The sequence below is a fragment of the Fusarium phalaenopsidis genome (assembly GCF_050370095.1).
Source record: "Fusarium phalaenopsidis strain FUZ10S chromosome Unknown contig_32304, whole genome shotgun sequence".
In the NCBI taxonomy this organism is placed as follows: Eukaryota; Fungi; Ascomycota; class Sordariomycetes; order Hypocreales; family Nectriaceae; genus Fusarium; species Fusarium phalaenopsidis.
This window is the reverse complement of record NW_028145404.1, coordinates 932,306-947,517: the sequence shown is the minus strand read 5'-3', so window position 1 is coordinate 947,517 and position 15,212 is coordinate 932,306. Positions and strand designations below refer to the sequence as shown.

Below are 15,212 nucleotides of genomic sequence, written 5' to 3'. Positions count from 1 at the left end.
GCCCCGCCACCCAGCTGAATGGGAGGGCTAGGGACGATAGACTGACGTCGTATGAATTCTTTGTGTTTCTCACATTCTTGCGCCGTGAGTGTATAGGCTAGTAGGGTTCTGGTTGTGCTGCCTTCCCGCCGTATTTGGAGGGTGAGGTGGTCATCACAGAGGGCCGTTGGCCACGTGAGGTGGACTCAACGGTCTGCTGGATTCAACTACACATTGGATTTGAGAAGATACTTGATAGGCTAGTCCATTTAGAATGTCTTTGCGGTGAAGAGTGGTAACTTTACAAGCTCAAACTCCCTACGTGGTGAACATGGGTTGTGAGCGGTTAGTTGTAGGGTATGCGGCCCCTCTCTCATGGCAGTGTACCTGTTCACACCGCGCGTCAGGTTTGTTGTTTGGGCCAAATGCCGTGAGCCTACAATTATGTCGATTTTTATATGATTCGTAAGACATCATTTATCTCATCAGAAAACGCCTCGTTGCTGAGGTGAATGAGTTGGGTCTGGATAAGCTCTGCTTCAAGTTGAGCGGAACTGGGTGACCATGATTCTACCATCAGGCTATTTAAATCAACCGCCTTAGAGGGACTATTTACACTACCAAGGCTTAGTTAGACTTGAGGTGTTCTTGGTGATTAATTTAAGGTGCCTGTTGTGGTCTGAGCGATAAGTGTCAGTTACCGATGTCTCAGTCGACTCAGCTTGCAGCACTTGTGAGACGAAAGGGTGGTGAGCAGCAAGGCGTCGACTCTGTCATTCAAGTGCTGAAAATTAGGAACAGGGTCAATTAAAGCCAAAAATATCGATCAAGGCTTCTTCCATATGTACTGAGGATTTCGAGTTATGCAATTTTCCCCTCTGCTTCGCTCGACGACTTCACTGAGCCTAAACGCTTGTCCAGAGGACACTCTTTCATATTCGCATCATGCTTGGTACAAAGTCCCACCTTTTATCGCCTCCTCTCCCCATTTAAAGAGTATTCAGCCTCATGTCCAAGACAGGTTAAAACCGTTCAGTATGATGCCATACTCAACCTTTCGTCTGAGAAGCCTTGTTTCTTTCTTTCCTGCTCTGGCGTTCCAGTCAAGCACAAGTGGTCAAAGAACAGGGCTGATATGAGGATGCCTCATGAGTCGAATCCGATTGATTGGAAAATTCCATCGCAAAATAGGTCAGGCAGTGTGCCCTGATGGACAGTCAACGTCTCAAGGCGGAGGAGTTAGGGGGTCCCGGGGACGAGGACCGGGTTGCGGACGGGGCTGCCAGGCGCCAGCCTGCATCAGCGCCCAAGCGATCTGGCTGGGGTTCTGGAAATGTCCTCTGATTGAGTAATTGTTTCTTTCCACGCGGATGGTGAATCGACGAGGTCTCAAATGGCGTCGTAAAGTGTTGCATAGAAATCGCAGGTTGGGGACCTCGCGGATGGGGATCAGGATCTCCCACGGTTCTGGGAGGTCACTCATGATGAGAATGCTCAATTTGAGACGGTTAGTTTTGGATGATACTGTGATGATGCGCCTTGGTGAAGGCAGGTGAAGTTGGATGAGAGATCCTGGTTAGATAGAATACCTGAGAGACCTGGTAGCAGAAGCAGTTGGATTTCCGCCGTCTTATAGTTTCCTGGATATTGGTATTTATACTGGGCATTTCGTAGTGCTTTCCGTATCACTGCTTTAAAGGATGAAGCAGTGAGATATCAACTGACGAACAATGGTCGTGTGAAAGCATGAGAGGAACACAGGAGCTCACTTGATTGGGAGCCCATTACTCACATGTGGTTCGTAAAAGTGACTCTTTCCATTTATACAAGCGCAACTACTAATCTGGGGAATTTCCTTTGTGCCCATTGTTCCTTCCGAAATCTGAGCATTGTTCAGGGGGCACCTACACAAGGTCCATCCCGAGCCACTTAAGCTTGGGGGTTCTAAGAACTGTGAAGACTTTGAAAAAATGTTCAATTAGAGACAGTTGCGGTTAAATTAGTTATCGGCGACTTCTATACTTTCAAGCCCCCATTGAGGGGATTAAGGTTGCTCACCAAGACTCCATTGACACTGACCAGTTAGTCTTAACACCCAAGCCTGTTCGACTTCGGTAGGTCAAAGAGGCTCGATGAATGTAATGACTCTATGCCACATCACGTGAAGTAGGTCTGTGGCAGTGAACTTTTACTTCTTGTGCAGCAAAGCGCCTGTAGTTACAGTTGATCAAGTCATCCGACCAACCGCATGACGCGTGGTGCATACGTCGTAGCCTGTCACTGCGCAACAACAGTGATTTTAACTATAGCTATAACAAGAGGCTGCAGGAGTCATAATTCATCTAAGTGACGGCACCTCATGGGATAGAGAGGCATTGGTTTAATAGGTTGACTCAGGTGTTGTTCACACGTGAGAGACCCACGTGCTGCCTCATTCACTACCCATCGTTCAGAGCCTCGTCCTTATCGTGGCACAAATTCCTAGAGCCTCATTCGTACACACTTTTCTTTTGCCTAAATTCCAAGTATCTAGGCTATCATTGGCCCCGTATTTCCCATTCATCCGCAACGGCCACGTGTTGGCGGCTGGACTGCAGATTCAGCTTCTGCAAGATGATTTCAATCTCTTTCTAAGCTTCCTCTCCCACGGGAAGCCATCTATGGGTTGCAACAAGTGCAAATTGGCGACAATTACTCGGAGCGCTCTGCTTCGCCATGCATCCCTCCTTGGTCTTACGTACGGCAATAATATCAGGGACCAGCCCTGGAGAGCTGCAAACACCGCCATCATGACCGAGTCTGGGCCTGAGTCTCCCACTTCGGCCCAAATTTGTAGTTTGTGTAGCGAGTGGATTAGGAAATATACCCGACAGCCTGCAGCTGGGTTTGGACTTGCAGCGGCCCGCAGCGGGAATGACGCGTTTCCCTGTTCCCCGGTTGAGCGTTCAATCGCAGCTGTGGAATTAGTCAAGCCCTAGTTTCAAACATATATGATGCATCGTCAGCTATTGGCCCGGGTAAGGCATATACTGCATCTTATGGATCCTCCTAGGCTGAGCGCTGTGGTTATGACGCGACGAGGATCTGATCAACCGTGCATGCGAGGATCGTACGGAGGCTAAGGCAGGACGAAATAGACACTGCGGGATTGACTCGTCTTGGCATGGGGCACTTGGATGAGTATAAATTATCGTGTCTGTTATCCCTCATTACTGACCAGTTCGGCTCAAACTTGAGTAGGTACGCGAGGCAATGGCTCTCATGCAGCTCGAGTACACCCACATGTTAGGCATAGGGGCAGTTATCCTATGCTTGGCGGTACTATGGCAACTCTTTCTTTCGCCTCTGAGGGCTTTCCCGGGACCATTTGTTGCCAAGTTTACTGACCTTTGGCGTGCTGCCGCTGTACTTCCTGGAAGAATCGATAGCGTCAACCGCAGATGGCACAAGAAGTACGGCTCTGCTGTTCGGGTTGGCCCCAATTCCATTATTCTTAACGACCCAGAGATGATCAAGACGGTCTATTCGACAAAGAAAGCCTGGGTCAAGGTATGTGCCTGCCTTTTATTGGAGAAAGGGACTGACAAAGGTGACATAGAGCGACATGTACATGATTAACGACGTCTTGATTAATGGTCAACGCCTGGCCAACATATTCAACACTCGGGACCTTTCATGGCACGCACAGCAAATCAAACCGATTTCCAAGTTCTTTTCCATGAGCCGGCTGATGGACATCGAGCCTCTGTTGGAAGTTACAATCAATATGCTTACGTCCAAGCTCAACGAAAAGTTTGTCGACGGGCCGTCAAAGGGCAAAGTGTGTATGATGGACGACTGGCTGGGCTGGTGTTTGTTAACCCCTTGATCTGCCGTGACAAACTTGCTAACTGTACAGTGGCTTGGGACTCTATGGCAAACGTCACCTTTGGGAGGCACTATGGCTTCATAGAGAAGGAGCAAGATGTTGATGGTTTGATTGAGGATTCTGTCAACTCGATGCGTTACTTTGCCCCTGTCAGTCAGCGTGAGGGAACTCAACAGCACAGGGCTAACAGAAACAGGTCTGCCAAATCCCTTGGCTCGACTACCTCCTCGACAAGAACCCCATCAAGCGAATCGGACCCAAACCGCAGCTTACAGGCACCATGTACGCGGTCAGGGCCATTTCCGAATACAGGCAAGAGATTTCCGAAAAGGGGTTGAAATCCCAGAACGTTCCTCATCTTCTTGACAAGTATCTTGGTCTGGAGGAGCAGTATCCGGGGATGGTCAACGACGCTCAGCTTGTCAATTGGCTTCTGCCTACGGTAATCGCTGGAGGTGACACGACGGCTTCGGCCATGCGTGCTGTAGTGTACTTTTTGGCCAAGGATCCAAAGACGAAGCAGAAGCTCTTTCTTGAGCTTGATCAAGAAAGCCTGAAAACTCCGGCTCAGTGGAAGGACTTGAAAGAGCTGACTTATCTGGATGCTGTTATTCGAGAAGCCATGCGAGTTTGCCCTAGCATTGGCCTAGCTCCGGAGCGTGTCGTCCCCGAGGGTGGTCACGTCCTTCCAGACGGTCGCTTTCTCCCAGGTGGAACAAAGGTCGGCCTGAACCCCGCAGTTACCAGTCGAGATCCCGGAGTCTTTGGTGCTGAAGTTGAGTCCTTTATCCCTGAGAGGTGGCTCAAACAGGACGGTGAAGCAGAGGACCTGTTTAATCAGCGGTTCCGCCGAATGCACGAAGTCTTGGACTTTGTATTTGGAGGAGGAACACGCGTCTGCTTGGGGAAGAACTTGGCCAAGTTGGGGATTTACAAGGCTATTGCGACGCTGTACAGCCTCTACGACGTAAGAGAACTACTCCCAAATTTGTTGACTTTTACTAACTCGGGATAGATAAACCTCGTTGATCCGACACATGAGTGGAAGCACTATAGCTCGTGGTTTGTATATCAGTTGGATATACCTACAGTCATCTTACGTCGGGCTTAGACGATTAGGTCTGGTTGCTGAGAGAATGGAGGAATGGACTTGAGTTCACATCCTTTCTGTTCATGCATAACCAATAAAGAAGGCATTTTTTTTTTTTTTAAATTCTCGGGTTTAATTAAAGTAGTGTATTAAAATATCAATCTTGTTTGTTGAATTTGACGTATAAGTTTTTAAAGTTGCAATGATACCCCTGAGCTTAGAGTTAATCGAGAATGTCTGGGCTTCTCTAGGATCTCTTTTGCATCATTGTGTGGATTCCGCTTGGAAGGGATGGGGGACCGAGCTGGTCGTATTGCCGTTGGGAAATATGGTTGAATCGAGGAAATTCCAAAACAGCTCCATATGTAATCCGAATATCGACCCCCAGCATTTCCTTCCTCGCCCAGGATCCGGAGTGCTCGCCGCTTTAACCTGAGTAGGGTGAGCTTTGGGTGAGCCTGGTGAGTAACCCCCACGCGGTCTGGTTTTAGACCCCTGGGGAAGATTAGAACAAGCTCGAATATACTTATATATAAGCTCATTTTCATATTAATATGCCTTATATGCTCTAAACAAGTTGATGAAAACAATGACCAACCAAAAAATGGCCGCCCACGCGGCGCTGTTGATCTCTCGCGCACCTGGCCAAAACGAGATGGTCATGCTCGCGGCGGTGATTTCCAAAGGGAGTGTAACGAGCCATGATATGGCATAGTCCCAACCCATGACGAAACCCCAGGCAGGGCCGAGGAAGTGAGTCGAGAAGGTGGCAAAGGACCCGGCGACCGGGTACAAGGCGCCCAACTCTCCCAGCGCATGCACGGTGCAATACATCATGACGCCTATGAGTGCTCGACGTTCTCGGCCGTCATGTTGGGTTCGAGGATATTGAGGTCTGCCGGCTTTGCTCGGTCTCTTGATGGTGCATTCACGAGGCGGCTGACCGTTTGGATGTGTGGCTTGGCACGCTTTTTTTTTGGGGGGGCGATTATGTATGAATAAGGCAAGGAAGCAACAACGCGAGCGTGGCTTGTGAAGACCAAGAGTTCAGGGAGATGAGAAGCGGAAGTGGCGAGATCTTTATAGTCTCATGCATACAGGGTAGACCTAGGGTATGGATGGGGAAAGACTGGGGTAAGACGCGGGATGGGCGATGAGGCAATGGGGGTATGGAGTTGAGAGATTATCATGGCTTGATTTTACGGCTGAGTCTTGGCTGACTTTCCCAACTGGTTAGTGCAAAGTACACTCTGTAGCTTGGCAAGCCTAATCTACATCTACCTGGACCTCATTCGGAGACATTTCCTCCAAAATCTGCCAGATTCGTCGTTGGTTCTGCAATCCACGTGGGACATGTAGCCCTGCACGCCTGTACGAGCCGGGCAGAGGAGGTTCAATGTCGTTATCGACCACATCCACTGGAGTCATAGCCTGGCGCGTAATCTTTTCCCAGTTCCATTCTTGTCGGGTGCCATCCTGTCCACGCGGACTGGCGTTTATTTCTGCAAGGTCGAGACCCCAGAGAAATGGAATTTGAAGGAGGTCTTTCCAGTAGGGTTGATCGATAAAGTAGGTGCATTGTAAGGGGAGAGGTTGACGCAGAACCAGGCCCAAGATCTTGTCTTTAACCTCACGGGGCAGTGCGTCGAACTTTGCACTAAAGTCAAAGTTCGGCTTTGGACTTTGGCCACACTCTTCGAGATTCGAAAGTAGGCTACCTGTCAAGCTAGGGATATGTTCAGGATCCACAAGCCACTGTCACAGTCGCATAGTTGTCAGCGATTCAGGATGGCTTCTTGACAGCATTTCACTCACCCAGGGATCGCCAGGAGACACTTCTTCTTCCCAGTCATCAAGACTATGACCTGTTCCCAGTACCAGCCACGAGTTGACGAAATACCGGCTCAATCCCAGCTTGACGGGCCCTGGTGCCGGACGGTCTTGGGGCGGGTCTTCTGGAATGCTAGAGAGGAATGGTCCATCGACATGTCCTGGCCAGCTGCTCAGCTGAGCCTGTCCAGTCTTTGTGCATCGTCGCTCCAGGGAATGCCAAAGCTGTCCGAGCGAGTGGATTTGTGCGTCTGGTGAGCGCCCGATGACCGTCTCGGCAAGCCGCAAACACGCAACATGAACAGCAATGTAATACCCTTCGTCTGCAGCCCCTAATGTATGATCCTCACTTTGGGGTACGATGAAGCCTGGCTTGAACCGGAAGTACATTGCTGATAAAGCTTTGCTGGAATAAGCCTCAGCGGCGTCACAAGTCACAGCCTTCTCAGGTACAATCTCGTAGCTGGGCCCTTTATGGTGGCGGCATGAATGAGGGCCTGACAGGACAACGTTGTCTTGCTTCCACAATTCCGGGTACCAATTTGTCGGAGCCTGACCGTCGTCAGGGTCCTGGTACGACATGGGATCCAGCTGAATGCCGCATATCGTGCAGTCGCAGCGCTCGAGGGAGATTGCGTAATCCTTATCGGTTTTGCACGCTGCAGCCGGGCTATGAAGATAGAGGAGGGATCTCGCTAGATTAGGGTGTTCTGCTCGTTGGTGTAGATAGATTTGCGAGTGCAGCGCGAGATGGAAACGGGTAACGGGTCGAGTGTGTGGTGGTGCAAAGAGCCTTCGAAAGGAAGAGGGAGGCTGCAGCGCCCTCACGGGCTGGGACTATCACGGGCCAACAGACACGAAAGACGGCTTTGCGAATTTCAACCTGCCCACCACCCTCAAGGCCGGGTGCGTCGAGAGAGCCATCGTCTCGGCTGGAGGGCCCAAGGTTCAATGTCGCCAGCTTCCAGGCAGTCCCATTAGGCTAGCTGCAGTGCCTGAGGAGGAGGCGCTGGAGGAGCCTCATCTCCGCAAGTTGACGGGCGAGGCGAGGGAGAAGATGTTGGAGAAGTATGGGACTGCTACAGGTGCTCACCCTGAGTACACCCCTATGTCTTGGGTGAGCGGCGACTGAGGTATGCCTGAGCAGAGCCTGAGGTATGATTTTTAAAAGCGGCGATAGTAGACGCCGAGATTCGAGCTATAGAATAGAATAAATAATAAGTAAGACGTAAGAGTGCACCTTAGGTAAAGAATACTACTGTTTAAGAGACCAGGCTTACCAGTATGCATTTCTTATATTTAGGCGTAGAGATTAATTAATAAACATACCTTAGTTATAGAGAATTAAGAAATATAAAGATATTAAAGTACTATCCTAGTATTTATACCAAGGCAAGGAAATATGTACTTAGAGTATTAGCTCTGCCGTTATAGAAAACATAGTTCATCTCAGTGACGTCTCCGAAATAGCAGTAATAGTGGCGCGGGCATGTTTCTGCCAACTTATGGGATAGTCTAATAAACGCTTAAGTTTAAGAACCGCATATATTTACTTATAAAGATATAGTCTCTATATTACTTAAGGGGGCCTGTAGTCTTGTAACGGCTGTTACAGCTGCGGGCACCTTGACCGCTGCGCTACTGGGCAAAAGATTGGGCCATAATCGCTATTGTAGCAATTATAGAAGGTGCATCAGCTGCCCATAGGGCTTCAATCATCGTACGGGGGACCAAGCCGTAATAAAATGCTTAGAGGTTAGATGCCTATATTTAGGACAATTATAATAAATATTCTCCTCCCGCTGCATAGCTCGCTCCCGCTCTACTAAAGGATAGTTATTAAAATAGCCCTCTTCTAAAAACATAGGACTTAGGACTTGAGCTAAGACTAAAGGATTAGGGAAAAGAAAAACATATCAGTATTGGTATTTCTCACCTCGGCACCTTACTCAGTGCTTCAACTGTAGCAACCAGCCGGAAACTTTCGCCGGCTTTAACTACCTACTCGACCACCAAGTTTTGAACGGCGTGAAGATGGCGGATGGCCCTAGCATCGCATCGAGCGTTGTAGCGTTGGTCTCTTTTGCTTTCAAATTCAGCACTGTTCTCTACACGATCACAGGCTGCCTGGCCAGAGGAGCCTTTAAAACACAAGATTGATAAGATGAGTTGAAGTGGTGAAACGAGGAAATTTTCTAACATTCATCTATTTTTGGATTACCTGACACGAAAGTCGAGATTGGGCGAGAAATGTTTCGTGCTGGAACAAGACGAAGGCAATTCCAAATGTTTATTGCGGGAAGTTGTAAGACTTGTTCCCATTCTCCTTCATTACCAAGGCACTGAAAAAAAAAAAAAAAAAAAAAAAGTTCGGCGACGGGCGAAGATCAATGTTACATGGCAACCCCTAAGGTCGGACTCAGCAGCATGCTTTTTTGCATTGAACTGACGACCGAGTTCATGCAGCTACTCCACGTAAGAGAAGGAAGCATTCCTGTGGTACATTAATCCTTCCAATATTTATGGATTTTTTGAATATCAGCAGCCAGGGCTGAGGGGCTGTCTAGAGCCGGAAAATGGCCACCAAAGTCTTGGACTGTGCATATTGGTCAGTATTTTCGATGACGGAACACCAATTCATCGACTCACAAGTGTATGACACCAAATTGCCAACCTGTTTAACTACCTCCTCAGGCCAGAAGCCAACATTATACTTAAAGTTCGTGAATAGCAGAGGAGCGTCCGTTCTGGCTTTTGTATAGACAGGATAGAAGCCGTTCGGGTTTTGATTATACATGTAGACCGATGAGACGAGGGTCTGAGTGAGATAGTAAAGTGATACTTGTCGAAGAATTTCATGGTGTGTGACAAGAGAAGACCCCGTCCCTTGCCGTGGATCCGACCCTGGTACTTTGATTAGCCTCTTGAGAGTTTATCATAAAGTGCCGTATCAGTATGGGAGTAACTGACAGGAGATGAACTTCTCCGCTATCCAGGAAAGCTGCCCAATGGGGTTATCATAGAGAGAAAGACCAATGGTGTTTGGCTATATGTGGTTTTAGTATTAGTACGCTGTAAACTGAATGACATTGTAGGAGTCGAACCTTTGTAGCATGCTGAAGAGAGTACGCATTTCCAGCAGACTGCCAGTCGAGGAGTCTCTGTTGGGCGAACTCTTCACCTGCAGACAAGGTGATGTCTTGATCTTTTATTTCTTCACTCGTCAGACCCCGGAATGGAAGAAACACCAGATGAGCCGCTCGCACGGTCTGGTTGAATTGGTCGTATGCCGAGTACGCAACGCTAGCTCCATAATCCGTGGCATGGACCGCATAGTGAGGGTATCCCAGAACTTTATCCATAAGAGTGTTCAAAATACGGGCGCTGTCGTCAACAGTCCAGTCCGCAGGGGGGGCTGAGGAGAACCCGAAGCCTGGAAGTGATGGAATAACGATATTGAACCTCTGTTTGCCTCCTGCTTTCTTCCGCCTCTTGTTCAGCTCGTCGATCAGTGGCACCATTTCCAAGAAGGACCCTGGCCATCCGTGTAGTAGCAAAATGGGGATGGAGTCAGGATCGTTTGTTTTCGTGTGAATAAAGTGGACAGTTTGGCCCTCGATCTTGACGGTGAAGTGGTTCAACCTGGTCCTAAGGTCAACACCTTGCCACTAGTTGTAGCGAAACCGAAAGGGCCTACCGATTCATGGCAGCTTGCTCCTTCTCCCAATCAAAACTCGTGCTCCACCGAGTCTGTAATTGTTTGAGGGTCGACAATGAAATGCCCGTAGATAGGGTTATGTTATAGCTGTCTTTAGCTGCTGGGTCTTCGTGTGCTGGCAGGCGCGTATTCTTCACTAGATCGAGCATACGGGGTACGCGATCGCCAAGGTCAATATTGAAAGGACGTACGTGGAAGCCATCCTTTCTGTTATGGGGTTGTGCAAGTAGCTGAACGGCTGAAGCCATCCAAGACAGAAGATGAATGGCCCTCATTTTGACTCAAAGTTTTTGAACCAACCCCCTTTAAGCCCTCGTGAGTTGACAGAAGAGCTCAGTTGCTGAAATTTGGATTGGAGGCGACTGTTGTGGAAGCCTACTCTGGAAAGCTATACAGGGTCTTTCCAGTACGCCTCTTATATGTGCTCAGCTTCTGCTATAGACACTTGTCCCTGGCAGATGCTGGGTGACGATTAGTGAGCACCTCGTACAAATTGAAGGGATGGTGTAGTTTCTTCCTAAGGCTTATTAAGAACTTTAGTGATTACTCCCTGCTTAGGTAAAACTGTACTCGTCTTAGTGATTGATGTGAAGATTGTCTTATTAGTCTGCTATGATAGGAGCCAAGGTCGAGAGAGGCACAGATATTCACATACAGCGCTCGAAATGGCAGAACGGTGCGCCTTATAAATAATTGCGGGTTATATAGAGTAAGCATTAGATTGCAGCTGCGCAAGACAAGCAAGTAAGTGCTCGTTGCTTATCAAGCAAGAAGATATCACTAACCACAATCAAGGACCAAGTAGACATTCTTCTACTCGACGCCACCATTCCAAGGAAAATCTTACCCACAATACCCATCACCCACTGTGATGGGTGCTGACACCATCGGCGGCCTTGCACCTCGTGCATCTTAAGACTCCTTCAAACCTAACGATCGTCGCTGTTCACTCAGACCTCAAATCCCATGTCCTTACCTCTCTCCCGACATTCCTCCCGGAGAGCCTCCACATATGCGTTCCGCAGGTCGGGTTGGCTTCCTCACTGTACAGCACTATACTCCAAGAGCGCGAGAACCTCGGGTTCACTAGATGCCCTGTTCTGGACCAGCACCTCCGGCATTCCCCCAGATGAGTGCCACGTCCAGCCTCATTGTTGTGCACCCCTTTCATCCGCCGCATACACTACCCCTTTTGGAAATTATTCCCTGCTTAAAAACTTCACAATCTGTCATCGATCACACAATTGAGTTTTGGATGAAAGGAGGCCGTGATCCAGTCCTTCTTCAGAAGGAGACCGCCGGATTTGTAGCCGGCCGATTAGCATGAGCGTTGCAAGAGGCTAAGAGAGAGACTGGCGCTTTGGATTAGGCAAATGCTAATGGACTCCTCAGTTAAGATAAAAAATAGCTTAGGTTGGGCTGTTCATTGATTCCCTTTAGCACGCCAAGCGTCGCACGTGTGTCGTTCTCCATGTCGAGCTTCTCCTTTTGGTCGACAGTGTCTAGTTCCGCCTGAGTGTCGTCAGGTAGCTCTTGTTGGGGAGAGGTAGGAGTCGGTGTATTAGTTCTTCGAAGGGCTCTTGTGATGAGGTCGCGGTCCAGGCGGTCCATTGAGTGCTGGAGACTGTCTATGCGGTGCATTAATTCATTGAATGATGCGGCTATGTCTCCAGTGGGCGGCTGAGGAGCGGTAGCAGCAAAGCACCTAGATGCGACTTAGAAACTAGTTTATAGATGACAGAGAAACGGACAAACTCACCCTTGGATCGTCTGAATGAGAACTGGAAGACGAAGGGCTAAGGTATATATGTCGATAGAGTCACGGAGAAGACTGATATCGCTATCATACCGTCTCTTTCTGATATAAGCCCACAAGGTAGTTACAGACGACCTCTGGCGGCTAATATTGGCGAAGATGGCCCCAAATCGACTGTAGGATCTGTTGCAGCTATTGAGAAGACCCCCTAACACATCCTGATTCCACCAAGGTGGCGTGCTCGGACCACAGGTACTGCGTTGGATCCCGTCTGGCAAGACTGAGAGCATCATCTCCATGGCCCTGAGCTGGCTGTCGAAATCCCGTAGGGTGTCATCTATATCGCGGATATCATGGTAGATCTGGCTCACAGAGATGACGGGTTTTCCAACGGCCTGGACCAGCTGGAGCACCGCTGCCACACTGCCGACCGCTTCCATGTTGCTGAATGAGCAGTAGAGCGTAATTGAAAGGAAAGAGGGAGAGGCACCGTGCGGGGTTCGTGGTGCTGAACACCTACATACAGAATCAGGCTCTAAAGTGCAGACCTTGAAAGCTGAACAGCCACCACGCAGCTCTGCCATAATATATCCATAAGAATGCTCCTAATAAAAGATGATTTACGCTACTAGCTAGATCATGACAAGAGGGATTATAGGAGGTAGAGTGACATGTAAATGAGAGAGTAGGCAAACATGGGAATTCGCATATCAACTAGGCCATCCAACCAGAGTCCATAGCATGGCTCACCGGCCAGTTGCCGGTTCTGCCCTTGCATATGCCAACTAGGTAGCTGCCCCTTGATATCCGCTTCATGGAAGCTACATAATGATGGAGACGATGAAAGCCCCCTATCGGCTCGGAGCTCAATACTAGCGATCCTCAAAGAGAGATATGCCCCGAGTTCACACGGCGTGCGCATTAGAAAATCCAATCTATCATTATCTATGTCTATGGAGGAGTTTCAACAGGAAAGAAAAGGCATTTACAACTTTTGAATTAATGTCAAGAAATGTGATCGGAATGCCTCGCTGTTGACATCGACCGCAACTCGACAATTCGGGACTGGAGGTGAAGGAGTCTCCAGTCGGTCGGCGACCATAATGCCACGCGCTTCACCATCACCGGTAATAACTGACACAGCCATGTCCCTATACTCGCACAGTTCAGGATGTGATACGACGGCCACAGCCAGGGGGTCATGCATGGGGATCGAGTCCGTCTTGGGCCTCCCCGGAAATCTGACAGCTTGATAGTCTATGTAGGTGATGGTGGCATCTCCAGCGAAGGCGGCAAAACTTGACGACGACTTTTTGAGTTCTTGAGCGTCTGCCATGTTCAGTCGAACTCGTAGGGTGCAGTCGAGGCCGATCCATCGCTGAGGAATGCCGGAGCGCAACACGGTTCGGGCGGCTTCGGGATCCGAGAAGACGTTGAATTCTCCTGGTTTGTTGCGAGAGTACATGGTTCCGAGGAAGACGCCACCCATGATGACAAGCTCCTTAATAGCTGACTTGATCCGAGGTTCGAGAAGCAGGGCGAGGGCCACATTGGTGAGAGGCCCGATGGCGACAAGGGTGATTTCACCTGGGTTGGCTAGAATGTGCTCGATGATGGCCACGGGGGCGTAGCCTGGGGTAGGAGCACGCGCATTATCTTTCTGCGCCAGAACGTGAGGGGCAGGGGTCCGTTGCTGATCGGGATGGATCATGGGGGTAGCGGAACCACGGACGAGGGGGGTATTTCGGATGCCGAGTCGGTTGAGGAGGATACCAGTTAAGATAGTAGCGCTCTCAACGTCAGTATTGCCGTTGACAGTGGTGATCAGTTCGAGCTGGATGTCTGGGTCGGCATGCGCCAGGGCAAGGGCGAATCCATCGTCGACATCGGCGCCGGCGCCCATGGACAGATCGGTGTCGAGTATGATACGTGTTGGTGCCATTGTGTGGGAAGAGGAAAGGAACGGCTGAGGAGAGGTGGTTGCAAGCCGCAGGATGTGAGGATCAAGATTTCGAGAGTTGAGAGTGTTTGGCCCGTCCTTGGTGTTGAGAGGCTTTCTCAGTCTGGTGAATTCCCGTTTCCCTTGGCTGGTGTAGGCGTAAGGTAGTGCTAGATGGTAAGTATATGGCATAAGAATTGGATTGACCGCTTCGGAAGGATGGGCTGAGTCGGATGGAGGCCGGTTCTTGTCGGGCGGTGCCCGATGCTGGGTTGGGACCCCTGAATCGCGATCCTATGCGTGTTCCATTCTCCCCGCATCCTCCCCACATCTTCCCCAGCTCGCACGACTCAGTACATACCGGGGATGCTGCTCCACTTCCGCTTCAGATGTCACCAAAGTTTGCTGGCCAGCTGACCATTCAAATGGACCTTCAACGCTGCTATGGGCAGGCATATGATGCTTGGCTGGTAAAAAGCATTATAGGATGTGGCATGAGTTATGGTGTCTCTTGACATGTCGCATGTAAGATGGCAATTGATGTCCTGAACCGGTTTGGTTCTCCTTTCAGAGGTACCTTTCGAGGGTCTGGAAAGCCATGATGATTAGTGTTATGTTGTTGTTATTGCTAAGGGGAGGCTAGGTCTAGGGTAGCCGCTTTGTCGAATGAACCGGGGAGCATCCGACACGCACCTTAGCACTGAAAAAGTAGACCATAGCAGCTTGGGAAAGCAGAGTTTTCATTCCAGACTCGTTGAACTACGATTACCCAGGGAGCATCTGGAAGACAGAATAACCCTGGTGGCTATGACCAGTTCTTACGAAATTGACACTGGCTGACAAGCGAGTCTCGCCACTCTGTTGGCTCTGTCGGCGGTGACCCCGGTTTCAATTGCGCGGAGTCGGGCGAGCTCCGGTCTCGGGATGCTGTGGGGCCGGTTTTACCTGGTCGGACGCACTCCGGTCCCCGGCTCGAATCCAACGTGACCGTTACCATCAAGATTCCTTCCAACCACTGAATAGTGCCATCCC

The 15,212-nt window shown here is 49.6% G+C and overlaps 2 protein-coding genes across 2 annotated transcripts; one reads left to right on the top strand and one right to left on the bottom strand.

Annotated features, from left to right (window-relative positions):
* Positions 1–3,240: 3,240 nt before the first annotated feature.
* LRP88_09610 (cytochrome P450) lies at positions 3,241–4,958 on the top strand (the record flags this gene model as incomplete). The annotated part of the gene is made up of 5 exons (XM_083246094.1): positions 3,241–3,528; positions 3,578–3,830; positions 3,878–3,996; positions 4,044–4,814; positions 4,863–4,958. The coding sequence occupies 5 exons, from the start codon at positions 3,241–3,243 to the stop codon at positions 4,956–4,958; spliced, it is 1,527 nt and encodes a 508-aa protein (XP_083097207.1).
* Positions 4,959–13,226: 8,268 nt separating this feature from the next.
* Positions 13,227–14,183, bottom strand: LRP88_09609 (nucleoside hydrolase; the record flags this gene model as incomplete). The annotated part of the gene is made up of 1 exon (XM_083246093.1): positions 13,227–14,183. One exon carries the CDS (start codon positions 14,181–14,183, stop codon positions 13,227–13,229), a length of 957 nt encoding a protein of 318 aa, XP_083097206.1.
* Between the last annotated feature and the right edge of the window lie 1,029 nt (positions 14,184–15,212).